Source organism: Lingula anatina, chromosome 2 (genome assembly GCF_051362555.1).
Source record: "Lingula anatina isolate TDL-2025a chromosome 2, LinAna3.0, whole genome shotgun sequence".
Taxonomy (NCBI): domain Eukaryota; kingdom Metazoa; phylum Brachiopoda; class Lingulata; order Lingulida; family Lingulidae; genus Lingula; species Lingula anatina.
Genome location: NC_141768.1, coordinates 40,556,113 through 40,574,317, shown reverse-complemented (window position 1 = coordinate 40,574,317; position 18,205 = coordinate 40,556,113). Strand labels below are relative to the sequence as shown.

Here is an 18,205-nt window from a genome sequence, read left to right as displayed (position 1 = left end):
CATCTGAAGCCTACTCAAACAGTGCCTTTCCCATAAAAGAAAATAAACACTAAATTTCATGTTTCATTTATTTTTATTTTCCAGCAGCTGCAAAAGCAATTATTCAAACCTTGTAAATAATTAAACTATTTGCTAAGTAACAAATTAGATTAATGAATATCAAAATGCATGCTATTAAGTTCAATGTTCAACTTGAAATTTTTTTCATTTTATTACCAAAGGGTGTTCCCAAAATAAAATGTGATATGGTTACAAAGATTTTCACATCATTTTAATGTTAATATTGTGCTTTATTATTTTATTTCAAATTAAACTGTTCACCACTAAATAAAAATAAATGAATTTGTCTCTGTAGCTGAGAACAATAGCAATTACACTTCTGAAACATTAAAATGGCGCTAAATTCCACATCACAAATCTGTCAATACTGAATTCCTTTGCAAAATTTCAAGACTTCATTCAAGGCACTAGCTTTTTCACATTTTGGCTCATCATTTTAAAGCTGGTGCATGCATCTGCCAATTATAAATTCCTGGGACTATCAATTATGTAACTGTGAGAAGTGTTAGCAAAATCCTATGATCCGGGTCAATATGTTCAGTATAATCATGGCAAAAGATATATATACACTTTTCCACAAAAACAAAAGTTTTGTTTGAATGGACTTTCTTTCATCACTTGGCTTTTACCATGTAAATAAATTTCAATTTTCCCTTGTCCACATATTATTAAAAATGTATGTGCATTATAAAGTTGTTTCCTGTACTATAAAAGCAAATATAAGTGTGAAGTACTGAAAGCAATTGGTTATCCTCAACTGGAGTGTATTTCATCAAGAGTGTATGTTAAATGAAAGACAGCAAACTTTTACACGTAAATTATTGACCACGTCTGTAAGCATAAGTCTAGGGTTCCATATTCTATCATCCATTTAAAGAGCAACATAGCATCCTTGCTAGTGCAGCAGTTTAGTTATTATTTGATACCTCTTCCTAAGCCAGGCTAGTTGATTATAGGACAACTGCACCTGGAAGTTGTCTGTAACTTTGTAACAGCTGTCTCCACTTACCATCACACTCCAAAAGACCAGTGTTACCTAAAAATAGTCAAAATATAAGTCATGCATAAAACCACTGCAAATAAATATTAAAATTTTTCACCATCTGTGGTGATGCTTTAAATTACTGAATCAAATAGATACTTATTTATGCATTCAAACCAATCACAATTCATTGTTTTCCAGATAATTCTGTGATGCTCATAGAGACTTACCAATAATAATTAAGCCCTTCTTTGCCCTTGTCAGGGCCACTGTCACCATGTGGTGGTCTGCCAAGGGTCCAAGATGTTCCTCCTTCCAGGCAATAGTTGGATTGTGCTCCAGTCTGATAGCAGGCAAGGAACACACTGTTGAAAATACAGCATAGTCCCATTCTTTACCTTTTAAAGAAAGGAAAAGTTCAAGTTAAGATATGTTCGGGCAGCCATATTTGAGAGACCACTGGTACGACATTTTGCCTTGTATTAGTATGTTAAGACAAGTAAAGTAGTATGGAAAAATAATGAATATTGAAAATGTGCGATAAAAATCAAAATGGGAAATGCACAGCTTAGTTTTTTAGTGAAATGCAAACATTATTATCAAATATAATCAAAAATAAAGGACTATGGATAAATAATGCAAATTGAAAATGTGCGATAAAAATCAAAATGGAAAATGCACAGCTTAATTTTTTAAGTAAAATGCAGACATTATTATCGAATATAATCAAATTATCTCAAAGTCAAAATAGATCACTACCTTGTGCTTGTACTACTGTCTGTGTAGAAATGTCAGCCAACTCTTTCTCCATCAGCTGATTACTGATCTCCTCTTTCTGTCCTTCATAACAGGAGAGTACCACAATACTGCCTGGACTTATACCATAGGTTGTGACCAGCTGGGCACAATAATCAACCTGGGGAAACAAGTTTACCACTTGTGACAAATATGTAGAAGGAATAAAAATATACAAACTAAAATAACAATTCAATATATATATACATATATTTATATACACTTGTTTGACATCAATATCAGAAATTCAAAAATCATATAATTGTGATAAACAAAAATGGCAACAAATATCTATGTATCATTTCTAGTTCATTTTCTTTTAACTTTAAACAAACCAAAAACTATTTTTTGCATTATCAGAAGTAGTTCAACAATCAGTACACATACAGTTGAAGAAATGATAACATATAGCAATGGTAGACCAAAAGCACAAATAAAATACTTACTACATGCTTTGTTTCCAAGTCATTTTTCCTAGAGCATTTCTTCTTATTCCCCCCAGTGTTCACTGTGACAGTCTCGGCCTCACCTAAGACAGAGTGAACCAGTACAGGCCAGACTGGGCCGGCTGGCCACATACTTAGGTTGGAGGGCCTCAGCAAGTCCTCTGTCCCACACAGTAACCCCTTGTATATAGCAGGGGACAGGAACCTGCAGATACCTTGGTGCTGGAAAAGGTGGACAGCCATCAGTGTTAGCATTAAACCTAAAGCATTTTCAATTATCATGACCAGACAGCTAAATAGAACATTTTATATCTCTTTGACAATGAAAAACATGAAGAATATGTCCAAATCCATATTCAATACATTGTTTTATGATATTTTTATTAAGATCATCCATCCTTACCATTCTATACTGGGTCTTCAACTGAACAGCCTTCTGGGAATATCTTTCACAAAGAGAAACTTCAAGCCCTAATTTTTTTGCAGTTTTACTCCAAACTCTTGGTTTCATTTGCTGAATATCTCCCACTAGAACAACCTGTCTTGGGTTGCAGTAAACCAGTGGTGCTATAGTCTCTGGTTCTGTACACATCTCTGCATCGTCAATAATTACCTTCAAGAAGAAACATAATGCATCCAACAATTCATGATAATTATACAAGTAGTGAATTTTTTCATAGGTCATTTTATTGCAAGCATCAGTTTCACCTTTCCTTACAAATATATTCAATATAAAACTTTGATGTGTAATTGTCTATAACTTGACTGTCTAATGTTAACAACTTGACACAACATTCTACCAGGTGTTTTTTGCACCCCTGATTTGTTTTGCTGTGTACCTCCTAAATACTTGTAAACACATTCAATATTGACCAACCTTGTACTAACATTGCCATGCATACCTGTTTGATATTAGCTTTTGCTTTAAGTTTCTTACTGGTGGCAATGGTGCACAGGATCAACTGTACTTTGCTTAATTCATCCCTCTCAGCAGCTAGGACTTTGTCTTCATAAATCATTAGCTGCTCCTCAGTAACTTCCTGAGGATATTCCTGAAAGCAAATATGACATGTCAGAAAAAACATAGAAAGAAAAAAAATGGCTAAGTGTTCTTTAACTTGGGGTCTGGGGGCTACTTAAGATGGAAAGGCACCTCGAAAAAAATGTATTTGATATCATGTTGTGAAAATAAATATTTAGGTCAAATTCTACTACCGTAACAACATCTTGTAAGAACAACATCTATTCCAATGCACGGAACTAGAGTATGACATGCATCTTACAGTGCTGTTCTATTCTGATGTGTGCAACATCAAAAAGTAAATTCACATTTAAGAACATAAATAAAAACAAAGAAAAGTCCATCATTTCGACACCAAGGAAAAGTTCTCAAAAAATTCAAACCTGGATCATGTGTACATGTAGCTGGACAACTCACCTTGAAAAGCAAGTCAAACACTCTTATCTCAGTGCATTTGGAATTTGAAGGATGCCTAATGATATGGTGTAAAGCTAATTCTTTATCCACATCTGTTTTATCACCACTGCCAAGATCATACATATTGGCCTCTGTCCCATCAAACCGCCTAGGCATCGGGTAGGCCTGCCTGACAATACTATCATTGTACACTCTCACCATTCTTGGTGCCCCTGGTCCCAAACTCTTCAGGCATTCTGAAAGGTTGTATTAGATAACAGTAGCAACATATACATATTATAAATCTATCAGTTACATTTCTTATTTAAATTTATACTAAAAACATTTAATTGTAATGTGGTTTACAACAGAGCAGACTAATGACAAGGCACAATATTGAAACAAATAAAATCCCCCCACACACACACACACACAATGTCAATGATCATAAATCATTAGCTGCTCCTCAGTAACTTCCTGAGGGTATTCCTGAAAGCAAACATGACATGTAAGAAAAAACATAGGAAGAAATGGCAAGGCGTTCTTTAATTTGGGGTCTGGGGGCTATTTAAGATGGAAAGGCACCTTGAAAAAATGTATTTGATATCATGCCCCCCCCCCCCCCCCCCCCCACACACACACACACACACACACACACACACACACACAATGTCAATGCCATCATTACACCATTTTATTACTCACTCATCAGGTTATCTAAGCTGTCCTCAGACCAGGCACACAATAACACCTGTGCGGGTACAGCTGTGGAGGAAACCAGGCTCTGCTGGGGGCAGTTCATGTCTACAAACATGACAGCTAGTCTGGCTGCTAGCTCCGTCTTCCCCGTCCCAGCACAACCTTGGATCACTGTGAAGGACTGCGATAATGCCAAGGACAAGGCGCGGTGCTGCTCTGTGTTCAGGGGATTACAACCAGGGAAAAGTTTCTCCATCATCTGATTAACTACTGAGGGTGCCACACCTACACGTACAGATATTACATGTTAATATATAAGGGTTTTCTCTGTCATGAGAAATTGACTCATTTCTTTGTCCTTCATAATTTAAAGCATTATTAATCTTGAGGGATAAAATATACGAAAAGTGAAAAGAAAATGATCCTATGAAAAAACAAGGCAGCAAAGCTGTCAAATGTACAGACAAAGAACAGAAAATAAAGATGCAAATAAGTGAAAAATTAAATTTTCACAAAAAACTGTTAAATTGCCAGAAAAATTTACCAAACAGACTGCGTTGCCTATTGAAGCTGTATGTTAGACCCATGTTTCTTTCCTGTAAGTTTGAGAACAGTAAGTGACATGATTTCCCTTAAATGGTCATCATAGGAGCAGTGCCCAAAATAGGGGTTTCTTCAAATTTTGATGCAACATTACATAATGTTTAACAGCATAATGACAATCAAATGTTATTAATAAAATATTAGTAACATGGACATTCAGAAAATGTGACAAGCAAAAGTCTTCAAGATCATGGAACTTTAAAGTCACACCTTGAAAATGCCAATATGTGAAAAATTAAATTTTCACAAAAAACTGTTTAAATGCCAAAATAAATAAATAAATAAATAAAAATACCAAACAGACTGCATTGCCTACTGAAGCTGTATTTTAGTCCCATGTTTCTTTCCTGTAAGTTTGAGAACAGTAAGTGACATGATTTTCCTTAAATGGTCATCATGGAAGCAGTGCCCAAAATAGGGGTTTCTTCAAATTTTGATGCAATATTACATAATGTTTAACAGCTTAATGACCATCAATTTTTAATTATAAAATATTTGTTTCACAGATATTCAGAAAATGTGACTAGCAAAGGTCTTCAGGCCCATGGAACTTCAAAGTCACGCCTTGAAAATGCCAAAATGTAAACAAGACAGCGCTGTTCTGAAATGGGTTTATTTCCATTTTTAACACTTTTTTAACACAAAATAAAATGTTTAAAACAAAATAAACATTTTACTGCCATTTTATATGACCAACTAAGAAAATTGATGAGATGGGAAAAGTATCAATAGAACAGTGTTAAATGTCCAATTTCCTCCATTCTGAGATTCTGAACATAGTGGATGATTGAATCTGACAAACTGCAATGATATGAGTTTATTTCCATTTTTGACACTTTATTACACAATACATGATAACAAGTTTACCATGTTTTTTACATAATCAACTAACAATGTTGTAAAGATGCAGGAAATATCAAACAAACACTTTTAGGCATCTTATTAGTTAAATAATGAGACTGTTAACATGCCTAATAATTGAATCTGAGGAAATGTGAAAAACAGTATAACTTCTAAAATAATGGCCTGATTATGCTGATTTTCGAACTCAACCTGCGTTTTAGTAAGATTGACCACTCCTGTGAGTATGATTACAATTGGCCAATCCGTTTTTCTTATATTGTGTTATCAGTGTTGTATTTATATTGAAAATAGTGAAAAAACAGCATAAATTCCCTAAAAATGGCCCAATCATGCTGATTTTCGAACTTGACCTGCGTATTATGAATATTCATCAGTTCTGTAAGTTTCAAGTCAAAAGGTAAAATGGTTTTCCACTTATCGTGTTATCGGTGCTGCATATATGCTGAAAAAAGTGAAAAAAACAGCATAAATTCCCTAAAAGTGACCCGATCATGCTGATTTTCGAACTTGACCTGCGTATTATGAATATTCATCAGTTCTGCAAGTTTCAAGTCAAAAGGTAAAATGGTTTTCCACTTATCGTGTTATCGGTAAAAGTGCACAGCGATGACGGCGACGACGGCGACGACAGACGCAGATGATGGCTATATGTACAGACTGTGTCTGTACATAAAAAAAGCTTAACAATGTGTACAATGCATTTCTGTTAAGTCCCACTGCACTCACCAGTTGATATTGCTGGGTTTCCAAGTGCTATATCCTTCACCAACTGAGATGAATTAACCATTTCTTTAATTGCCATTTCTGTATTTCTGAAAACAAGATAAACAAATGCTTCATTAAATCTTAAAATAGCACTGTCAATATGTAAATCTGTTAGAATGTATTACAAATAACTAAATTAAAAATAAAAACCACCAAGCTTTAAGAAGATTCTCTTATTTTATAGAATGTATGAGAATGAGCTGAAAGGTAACTAGGAGTGAAAGAGGAGAACACCCAGTTCACCTACCTAAGATGTTTAGGCTTAGATATCCACTGCAGTGTGCATGGCAATGAAGCACTCTCAGGAGTCAGGAACACAGGCGGGATATCCATAGATGTCTGGTTTAGTACCACATTCACTACTACCTTGTCCTGTCTTGGTGATACTGTTAGGTTTGTTGTGACGCAGTGGAGCACCCAACACACTGGATCATTACCATAGAGATGACTGTAGTTACTGGGAGACGCAACAGCTATGTTTTGATACCTGATACACAGATAATCCTCATATGGCACACTTACTTCTCCACCTGTCGTTCTGTTTTCTAGCTCGCATACAAAACTCATCTGACGCTGTTTACAGAAAGAGAGTGGCATGGTGAACACTCCTACTGCTTTGACTCCCGTGGGGACGTCATTAACCTGCCACCTTATGTTGACATGATGCAGGATAAAGCTTTCTCCACTTTCACATGCAATTTCTGCAGCCTCTACAGCCAGTGCTGGCAGCCAGGCCTTCTGGTAAGCATTCACATCAGTGTAATTCTGTTTAGATGCATATTTGGCTGCTGCACTAGTGAAACACTTCACAGGACTCCTGGCATGTTCTAGGCAAATGTCCAGGTTGGGCGTAAGACTTATCAGCTGGACAACTGGACGCAGTATGCCTTGGACAACATCCGCACTGACCTGCACTGTTATGACACCACTGGGTTTAAGTACTAGGCTAAATTCACACTCCTGCCTCTTAAAGGGCAGTCCTTTCTTCATCTCTGAGGACACCTCAGTCACATACCCATCATCTATCATTGGGAACTTGGCTCTCATCCCTGCTGCACTGATCACCTGGTTCACATTGGAGAAGTCCTCCTTGATCAAGGACTGGATAATCTTCTGCCAGTCACTTGTTGGGATCTGGATGATGTACGGATTGGGGTTGAGGACCAGAGGGGCATCATTCTCCCTACCTGACAATGGGTCAAGCTGCATATCATATATCCTCTCCATCCATTGTACTACCAATGTCTTCTCCTTCCCTTCCTGAGTCGTCATCCACTGGGCATTACCAACTTGCTGAAGGGGGATGTTAAATTCTGGATCTTTTACCTCAGCCAAGAAGGGGAGGATTATCTTGACATTGTCTTGATTTAAACTGCTTATAATCCCAGCAGTCATAAGTGGTTTCTCCTTGAATGCTTGTGCAATACACAAAGTTTGGGCATCTTCTTTGAAGTTAGCCACTCTCACAAGGGAATTAGTGGCAGCCTCACATAACTCCCCCATCTCCTCCTCTGTGTATGGGTTAGGCTTGGACTCCAAGAGAGCACCAATCAAATGCTGTGTTACAATATCCATGTAGGTCTGGGTTGGTGCTGTGAAACTCATATAGTAGGGGAGGTTGAGTCCAAAGTTATGTTGCTGTACATACTTGACATCTGCACAGGCATATTTAGGCTTACTTTGCATCTTCTGCATCTGGACAGCAGCCACCGCCAACTGTGGGTGATGATGTGGGGTGGTAATTAGCCTACAAAGCTCCACCACATCATTAAGTTGTGTGGCCTGGAGGATCCCTCCCCAGACTGATGTCTGTACATCTAAATACTCCAGGTCTTCTACTGGCCCACATGCCTCCTCTGCACAGCCACAGGGGTGTCCAACACAGGCACACATGCCGCCTACAGGGTGGTAATACTGGGCAAAGGCCACCGAGTTCTTAGTCAATGGTGCAGCAGCTAGTTTCCAGTTGTCAAAGATCCCATTTCTAGGGGAATCCTGGCATAACAGTGGGGTGCAGCGTGGGAAAATCTCCACTAAAATCCTGCTCAGCTGGTAATTGGCCATAATCATCAGCTCTTTAGTTATGAACTGAACTTCTGGTGCATCTGGACTGGAGACGACAGCCGGGTTAAACAAAGATGAATTACCGTTTCTAATCTTTGCAAACATCTTGGCCAAGTGGTGGACAAACTTTAGAGTGGTGGCTATATTGTTGGGCAAGACATCACTGACCCCCTTTAACACTTTTTCTGCCTCGCTGTTCTCAACAACATATTTTGTGTTGACCACAGACTTGCGTATCTGGGCCTGAATTATCTGTCCAGTTAACTGGACAGTGAGAAGAACGGACATCACTAATCTATCCTGGCCTTCTTGAATAGAACAGTGGTTGGCCTGCAACTGCTCTGGTATAATGCCAGCCGCTTCTTGTCCTATACAGTGGAAGGTGTTCATTTTCTTCCTTGCTTCTTCATCCAAGTAGCTCCCCTTCTTCACAAAGAAGGCCACATCAGTAACATGTACACCTAGAAGGTAGGTCCCATCAGGCTGCTGCTCTATGCTATAACAGTTGTCGATGTACAAAGAGCCTGGGGACTTGAAGGCAAATGTCATCTTCTCTCTGAAGTCCAATCTATCTGAAATCACTGGTTGAGGGGGGCTGTAGGAAGGTGGGTATAAGTGCTGCAACTCGATCATAGCCTCCACAGAGAACTTTCTTGCAATGCTATATTCTATGGAAAGGATGCGTAATCCACTGGGGACAGTGTCCCCCCTGGGGAGTACTCCTATAACAATACCAACTGGGGCATCTAGGCTTGGTTCCCACTTGGCAAACTTCACCACAAACAATTTGCTACTGATGTCACAAAGGTTGATGCTTTCATGGTGATCAAATACCACTTTCTGATGCTCTGAATTTTGGATGGCATAAACACATACTTCATCTCCCTTGGGCTGTGGAGAGGCTCTACTCAAACTCTCTAGATTATAGATGATTGGAAAATTAGAATTGATGGGTGTTAGAACGCCAGTGCTTTCCTCATTTACCTGGCAAACAAACAACTGGATAAGAGGATCTCTGGCTCTCTTCAATATTCCTGCAACTCTACCAACTATTTCAGAGCCTACATGAGCTTTGACTTCTACCACCACATCATCCAGGTTACAGGCAGACTTGCAATCTGTACTGCTGCCAATCACCACTTTGAGAATGTCAGACTCTTTACCCAAGACTTCACCATATATCTCACTGGAATCCCTGTGGATAATACACTGTTTGAATTGGGAAGGCATTTTGTCCACTAGACCTTTTAGTTGCTTGGTTGTGAAATCAGGTAAACTGCTTACTTCATTATCTCTTATTTCATCCATGAGGTAAACATCCTTATACTCATTTAAGATCTGGGGAGTAAGCCAACTGGTTGCTTGATATATACTAATATGCCCTTTACAGCCAAGATACTTGAGAGACCGATGATGGATAAGCTGGTCCTCTTCAGAATCGAAGACCATTCCCTTCTCTCTGAGGGACTGTAGCATGTGTCTGTTCGACTCTTTGGCTAGCTGGCCTAGAACTTCACTGGGTGGAAACTCCAAGTACATCTCCCAATCATTTTCAGCAGATCCTACACCTTCTCTACCCCCATTAGCCTGCTTGAGTACCAATGGTCCAGAAGCTGTTGTAGCAGATAAGGGGACATCATCACCAATTGCCATCAAGGTCATGCCATTAACCAGTGCCTGCCCTTCACTGTTACCATTCACCATTACGTCACCACCTTCCACTGCACTTGTGCCATTAAATGCAACATTTTCTGTAAGGATTGCTTCTCTGGCTGCACTACCTGGCTCTGCATTCTCTTCTTCTTCTTCATAAGTTAGCTGCATCTGGGCTTCCTGGTACATTCTTCCTTCATCTGAGTTCATCATGCTGATCACAGCAGTTTTGACAGCGTCAAGGGTCAGATTCTGGGGGTAGATACTCTTCATATTCTGACAGTGCTTCAGATATGTCCTCCATACTGTCATACAGTCTCCTAAGGCACACAGAGCCACATGGTCTCCTACTATGCCTACAAATGACTGAGCCCTAGTAAATGCTGTGTTCAGAAGCTTCTGGTCTGACAGGAACCCATAGTCTCCACCTTCACCGTCACATTCTGCTGCAGCACTGATTGCTGGGCTAGATTGTAACAGGTGCCTGCTTCTAACTGTGCTGATGAACAGAGCTCGGAACTCTTTTCCTGGAACAGAAATATCAAGTTGGTCATTTCTCCAAAAATAACACTAAAACTGCATCAACAGAATACATCCTTGGTATAAAATCAACCACAAGTTATAGGATAATTAAAACTGATTATTTATTTCAATGTTTCAAAATGTGAAATTTGGAGCATAAATACCTTGTACATTCATGACCCTTTCCACAATCACCTGTCCAAGTTGGGGGTTCTTTCGCCTAAGTGATCGCCTTATTCTTGTAACCTAAAACAAATGTTTTACTATTATGGTTCTAAAATGAAAACCCCCACTTACATGCTAAAATAAAAGGTTATCCAACATTAAATATATACCATAAAAATGTTTTGAAAGGCCTTTCAATAATTGAGTAAAAGTAGGAGACAGAACCATTTTGATGAAAATAAAGGCCACTCAAAATTTCATCTACCGTTGAACTTAACAAGATTACCATCGTTTTATCTTCTTTTATACTACTATATGCCTTCTATGTCTTGCCTTAGCACCTCCCACCTTCCCTCTATACTACCATATGTCTATTCTATGACCCCATTCCCACAGCTATTTAGATCTATCTATAACCCTTGGGAGTCTCACTAGATTGGCGTCAGCTTAACTGGCTTAAAGGGGGTAATTGACTGCTGTGCGCCCTCGGCTGACAGCAATTTAGCGTGAACCCCCAGGGAGTTAGGTCGATCCGGATGGATCGATCTAAATCTCTGGGAATGCAGTCTATCTTACCTGATCAGTGTATGGTGCCACCACCCCTATGGTATCAGGTCTCCTGTCTCCCCATTCCTGTGGCCAGGTATTCCACAGCTCTTCCACCCTGTCTGCTACCTCTTCCACCTCAGCCAGATTATAGAAGGAAGTGCTGTCATCATCCTGAATCTCACTGCCTTGGGCTAGCAAAGAAATAAAAACTCAATAACTTAATTAATAAAACCTCATATTGTAACATAACAAAATAATTCAAAATTTAATTCAGTATGGAAAGGACGCTGACATGCAATTAAGTAGAAACTGCACTTTAATTCCATTACTTACCATGCAAAATGCAATTTTCTCTCAAAACACAAAATAACGCAACAACAATGCTATTTGATAACATAATAATACCTGCATAAAAATTGAGAGGTGATAAGTTCGGCACATCAGGCAAGTCAGCCATGGACTCCAGTTTATCAGGGCCACCATAAAATACAGCTGATATAAACCTGAGGATCTCCATCTTGGACCTGTAGTTCTTTTTCAGTAGAACCTTCAGGTGGCCACAGTCGCTCTGGTGGGAGAACTTATCATAGTGTGTGTACAGTCTTTCCAGGAAGGACTTGTGGAAGCCCTGTCTCCTCGCCTCTGGACTGTAAACCTTGGGACTCATCTGCATGTGGTCCCCTGCTATCACCATACAGGTGTTCTCGTCAGCTAGAGTGAAGGGCATGATGGTTTCACACTCCAGAGCTTGGGCACCCTCGTCCACCAGGATATGAGTGAAGTGACCCTTTAAGTTGAGGACTGTCAGTAACAGAGAGGTCGACAGGGTGACAATGACTACTCTTTGCTCTCTGATGTCTTCTGCTGTGGGGTCCAAAAAACTCTGCTTGTCATCTGACAACAAACAGTACTTTTTGACCGCTGGGTTGACCGTGTTAACACGCCTGTTTCTGAAGTACACCCTTCGGATCTTCATATTAGGTGAATTTTTCTTCACATATGGATCTAAATGGCGCAACAGGTACAAATCTGCAGCACTGAATTGAAATAAAATTGACATCTAAACAGAATTTTAAATAGGCATCAAATTTAAAGAGGTTTCAATCACCAAATCAAACATTTCTGTACAGCTAACCCATCATATTCAGAACAAATCTGCATTATCCTCAAAATACGTTTTTCTTATCTTCTTTACTTCCCTAAAAGAAACTACCTAGCAACATAATTCAGCCATTACCTGTTGGAGTGAGTGCATATCAAGACCCTGGCATCTGGTCTTTCATTCAGCAATATCATCACAGACTGTGCCAATGTTTCCGTCTTTCCTGTCCCAAATGGTCCATAGACGATAAGTGGTGGCGTGTATCCTGTCCTCTCAGCCACAATGTGCTGCACCACCTTCATCTGGTCATCATTGAGCACACTAGAGCTACAATCAGAAATTAAAGTAAACCTTTCAATTAAAATAAATCCTTAAATGCAAGTGCAAAGCAGCTCTATATGGGGTGTCTGCAGGGCATAAATACAACACCCAAACATCTGGATATATCTAGTAGACTTTCATCTTTATACAGTATATAAAAATACGGTTGACAAAAATGGAAATTGACATTTCAGAAGTAAAACCAATTAAAAATTTCGTAATCATGAAGGATATTTTCCTCTTTATCTATGGGTTTGGGATATTTGAAGCAGGCAATCATGTTTTTTTTTACTTCACTGCAAAATGTTCACTACTGTCAAGCTTTTTCAGAAAAGTTTTACCTTCAATTCTTCTAAATGTTGCACTAGGTTGCAGGACTTACAAACTTAAGTTTAGACATTAAGAGGTATCTCAAGTGATACATTTTATTTCTACAGACTAAAGTTAATATATTATACTGTACCTGAGTTTAAGATTGTGCACCACATTCCACACAGGGTTAACCTTGGTGACATCAGGGAAGACCAAGTCCACATTCTTCAGATGATCCAGAGCAAAATGCATCAAGGAGAACAGCGCTCGGTTCATCTGGAACTGAATCTGGACTTCAATCTTCTTCCCAGCTTTCAAACCCAGCTGCTGGCAGCACTTGGCAGACAGGCACATGTAGATGTAATCTTTGCCTCGGCCATCGTAGTCAAAGTTTTCTTTCTGCACAATGATTGCCTCGTAGACTTTGTGACTGGAGCTGTCTTTGGGTGCCAGCAGGACTGTGGTCACACTGCTCAGGACCAGTTTCCCAGCATTGGTGTCCTCGCTCAGCTGGTCATTGAGAGGGACTCGGGCAAACAGTTCACCTGGACAGGCAAAGATGAAGGTGTCCTCCTTGATGCTGTCTGTTAACTCCAGGGTGGTCAGGAGGTTGAACCTACAGACAAAGAGATTAAATTACAATGACCAGTGAAATCTCAATGTCAATGCTTTGACCAAATTGATCATTATCAGGTTCTCAGTTTTAAAATTATTTGCATCTTATTCAAGGAGATCACTGTTGATTTCAAAATATATTCATCACCACAAATGGCGCAAATCATAGAAGGACTTTTTTCTACCAATTATCTTCTTGCCTGTCTTCTGTTTGAGAATTTTCTAAAAATTAGTGACATATAGTACTGATAAAGCTGCCCATAAAGATGAAAAGAAAACCAATGTCTCATACTCTGATATCATATTACTCCGAGTAAGCTCCTCTACTTCCAGAAGTTTATGCATCTTGTGCTCGTAGTTGTGTCTATTCAGCTCCACTATCACACTGTCCTGTGTGATCACAGCATCGGCAGACGATGGCTCTTTATACTGGCGCATAGCTGTAGCAGTGAGTTCGTCTGTCAAGTTGTAATCTATTTTGACAATTTCTCTATTTGTAAGAGTCCATCTGAAAGAAAATAGCTACTATATAATATTTAACTGAATTAACAGCATAAAGTGCCCAATGTCTTCACCATAATAGCCTCAGACCTCTGGAGCTCAAGACAAAAATTTGAACTGAGTAAACATTATTTTTCAAAACACATATCTATAGAGACAATCCAATTCGAAACAATGAAAAAAAAAAAAAAACACTTCACCTGTCAAAAGTCAATTTCTCTCTCAGTTCCTTGACTTTCTCATGAGCCTCTTCTGTGCCCACCTCCACCTGCAGCTTCCTGTACAACGCTGGTTTGACTCCAAAGTCAAATACCACCCACTGGCTGAAGGAACCAAACATGCCCCCAGTAAAAAGGATCTCTACTCTATAACTCAGCAGCCCTTTTTCATCTTCCTCTTCAAAGAACTCGCCATCCGCTACCTGGCAATTCTTTGACAGGTCATCGCTGTGAAGGGCAAAGTGAAGACGATCTTTGTTGTACAGCAATGCCACTTTTACCAGTTTTCTATCAATCTGTGAAAGAAAAACATCAATATCAATAAAAAAAAAATATGGAGTTAAATTCAATATGAAGTAATCACTTTTCAAAGTAAAAATCACTTTTGTTTCATCTTGACAATATTTTTTAGCTTCAAATAAACACTACAAGCCAACACCTGACTATGCTGCATGCATATGTACTGAGCAAAAATATAAATGTTCCATGTGAATTATTCATGTAACATGTAATGGGCCACGGACAGTACTCTGTTGCCATATACAGTAATCTGTAGTACACTGCACAACAAAATTCACTTTGTTTGATTTAATATTTAATTCTCATAAAAACTTTGAAATATTGCGTGGGGCATTAATTTTTTTGCTCAGTGTATTTTCATGCTGAAGGTCTTACATCTGGTTCCAGGGTGAAGCTCCAAAGATGTTCACTCTTCTTCTGCTGTTTGTACTGGATAAGTTCATCTGATACTTCCATGTTCACATATGGCAACTGGTCTGCAAGCTGAAGTGAAAGATGATAAAAAATCTATAATTCTTTGAAAATAAATTGCATCATTATAAACTGCCCATTGAAATGAGAACATTGCCTTTGTAGTGACTACTTATGTTTTGTACATAAGATCAGTACGCACCACACTTATGGGAGAATCAGAATTTTCATAATTCTCCAGCAGCTCATCCATGTAAGAGTAGACTTTCTGTTGTTTTGCCATTTGCTTCTTCATCTGGCGCCACTGATACCTCTCCTTCCACTCGTCCAGCTCCTCCTGACTGTGGGCATACCTGCAGCTGTTGTACATGTCTGGCATGTTGGAGTACTTACAGGTGCCTCCATTCAAATGCCTTTGAAATAGAAAATAATTACTCAAACTCCATACATGCATATATTAGGAGTGTGTTCTCAAATGTGCAATTCTTTTTCAACTTTTTAAATAGAATTTTAAATATTTCTTTCTCCCTGAATCCAAGACCAAAACATTAACATGCAAAAATAATAAATAGTAGTTAACCAGTTTTAAAAAATGAACACACTACACATTTTATATTTTGTTGTAAGATGTGGAATCAGTGACAATGCCCTGCCACTGACAATGGCCCATTACTGACAATGCTCTACCAATGACAATGGCCCACCACTGATATGACAATGCCCCACCACTAACCTGTGACACAGCTCATATCCTCCAGTTGAAATCCCCCAAGGTGGCTGCCTGTAGTTCCACTGATGTTCCTTGTCAGAGTTCACATTGAACACATGTCTGTCTGAAGTGGTGTGGTCATCCCACTGCTTCTTACTATTACACTGTACGCCACAGTAGCTGCAGTAGTTCACACTCTGGACCATGTCAGAAGGGACAATGGCCGGTCTGCTTGGGCCAGCTTTTTGGACAGTGACTGATGTATGTCCCTTGACGATTTTCGACTTGGCTGCGTTTTCTTCCTGTGTTCTAGTGCTGGCTGCTACCAGTTCATCCAGAGTCAATACTGAAAATTTCATACAACCACTCCCCATTTATCTTGTAATGTTTCAATCTTTAACAAAGGAGGACCAGGTGAAGAAAAATAAACAATCTCTATTTGGATTAGATATGATACATTTTCTATGCTAACAGAAGCAGACTTTCAAGGTTTAAATCACTTTTTATACAAAAGCCATTCCAACCTACCATTATTTTGAACTTGCCATTTCCATACTTCTATTTCTTCATTACTGTGGGCAAACTGACAAAGGCCTCCTCTGGCAAAATCACAGCTCTTGCGGGTGCTCAAATTCTTGCAAATCACAAATTTCAGGCCTGTTGGGATCCTCTTTGGCAAAGCTCTGATTATTTTATTGGGACCCTGGAGAAGACAAACCTTGTTGGCCTCCCACTGGTGTCCCAGTCCTGCAGCACAACGATCCTGGTCTTTGTTCTTTGTCTTAATGTTCCCCTGCCTGAAGCACGGCCCGCACACATACAGCACTTTATAATTGCAGACCACAGGAGGCTTGACCTCAGGGAAAGGGGCACCTGCTTGCCCTGGTGTATCTGCAGCTAAAGGTATACTCTGGGCTTTGTTACCCACTGGGTTCCTCTTGTTGACAATTTGGGCACTTTGTTTGACAATATCATCCTGGGTTAGGGAGCTGTCCCTCTCTAACAACCACACATCCCTCTCGACTAAGCTGTGGGCAAAATAGCACTGCTCGCTGCTTTTCAGCTGACAGAACTGTTTCATGTAACAAAACTTGAAGTATGCCTGCTTCCCTGTGAACTTCTTCTTCCCTATGGTGGTGATCCCTGATGGCGACATGTGGACCAACAGCTTGTTCTCCTCCCAGTCATGCTTGGCTGGCGACGTGCAGTGATTCACCAGTGGTGACCTATAGCTTATCCTGGGAGGCTGACCATAAAAACAAGAATGGCAAAGGTACCGGAACTCTCCTCCATAACTAGTGAGAAGCTTCTCCACGGACAGCAGGTTTTCATGGGACTTGTGCTGTAGAGTAAATTCCATTATATTGAAGCGTCCATCTTTTTCTAGATTCCACAACTTCTGTTCTTCATGGTTGTGAGCAAAGCTGCACAGGTCCTCCCCTACTTTACATACTCTAGGGTTAAGCCCAGTGTAGTGTGTGCAAAGGACATAACTGCCATAAAATGGACGATGGTTTCTCCTGTCTCGCACTCTCACATAAGTATTGCCTCCTTTAGCCATCACAGCCAGCATATTTTCTTCACAGTTATGCTGCGGTGGCGGCGCATGCACAAATGTACCCAACACACCAGCAGGTTTAAGACACTCGCTACAAACTAATTTGAAAGTATGGGTTTGCTGCAATGGAAATTCAATTCTTTGTCCCTTTTCACCGCCACTCACAGGCATTTGGGCAATCCTGTTCTGCATGTTTTGCAAATAGGAGAAATCTTGCTCCCCTCTGCCATATCCCTGTGATGGAGAGCTCCTGAAAATCCTCACACCTTGGTTGGGGTTATTCATCATGCCATGACCAGGATATTGTCCACCAGGGGTCAGCATCACGCGACCTCTGCCCATGCTTTGCCTCGTGCCACCATGCACATATGATGCCTGGTACCCCTGCTGGTGTGATGCTGGGTACCTCTGTTGGTGTGATGCTGGGTACCCCTGTTGGTGTAATGCTGGGTACCCCTGTTGGTGTGATGAGGAATACCCCTGTTGGTGTGATGACGGGTACACCTGTTGTTGTCTCTTGGCTTCCATGGCAGCTTGTAAGGACCTTTCCCTCACTGAATATAAAAATGAAACA

At 39.8% G+C, this 18,205-nt stretch overlaps 1 protein-coding gene across 3 annotated transcripts in view; it reads right to left on the bottom strand.

Moving 5' to 3' along the window:
* Window positions 1–54: 54 nt before the first annotated feature.
* Window positions 55–18,205, bottom strand: part of LOC106178768 (3'-5' exoribonuclease HELZ2) — a 27,064-nt gene continuing 8,913 nt past the window's right edge. For all 3 annotated transcript variants that reach the window (XM_087005344.1, XM_087005347.1, XM_087005346.1), the window contains exons 13-33: window positions 16,602–18,185; window positions 16,098–16,419; window positions 15,567–15,777; window positions 15,329–15,436; window positions 14,636–14,949; window positions 14,227–14,442; window positions 13,471–13,935; window positions 12,822–13,013; window positions 11,990–12,621; window positions 11,612–11,775; window positions 11,035–11,116; window positions 6,879–10,875; window positions 6,593–6,678; window positions 4,406–4,684; window positions 3,722–3,957; window positions 3,186–3,335; window positions 2,687–2,896; window positions 2,284–2,505; window positions 1,802–1,958; window positions 1,273–1,440; window positions 55–1,096 (exon numbers count right to left, since the gene is read on the bottom strand). In XM_087005344.1, coding sequence (XP_086861470.1) covers window positions 1,011–1,096; window positions 1,273–1,440; window positions 1,802–1,958; window positions 2,284–2,505; window positions 2,687–2,896; window positions 3,186–3,335; window positions 3,722–3,957; window positions 4,406–4,684; window positions 6,593–6,678; window positions 6,879–10,875; window positions 11,035–11,116; window positions 11,612–11,775; window positions 11,990–12,621; window positions 12,822–13,013; window positions 13,471–13,935; window positions 14,227–14,442; window positions 14,636–14,949; window positions 15,329–15,436; window positions 15,567–15,777; window positions 16,098–16,419; window positions 16,602–18,185 — 9,881 coding nt within the window. In that variant the 3' untranslated portion in view covers window positions 55–1,010. The remainder of the gene's footprint in view (window positions 1,097–1,272; window positions 1,441–1,801; window positions 1,959–2,283; window positions 2,506–2,686; window positions 2,897–3,185; window positions 3,336–3,721; window positions 3,958–4,405; window positions 4,685–6,592; window positions 6,679–6,878; window positions 10,876–11,034; window positions 11,117–11,611; window positions 11,776–11,989; window positions 12,622–12,821; window positions 13,014–13,470; window positions 13,936–14,226; window positions 14,443–14,635; window positions 14,950–15,328; window positions 15,437–15,566; window positions 15,778–16,097; window positions 16,420–16,601; window positions 18,186–18,205) is intronic.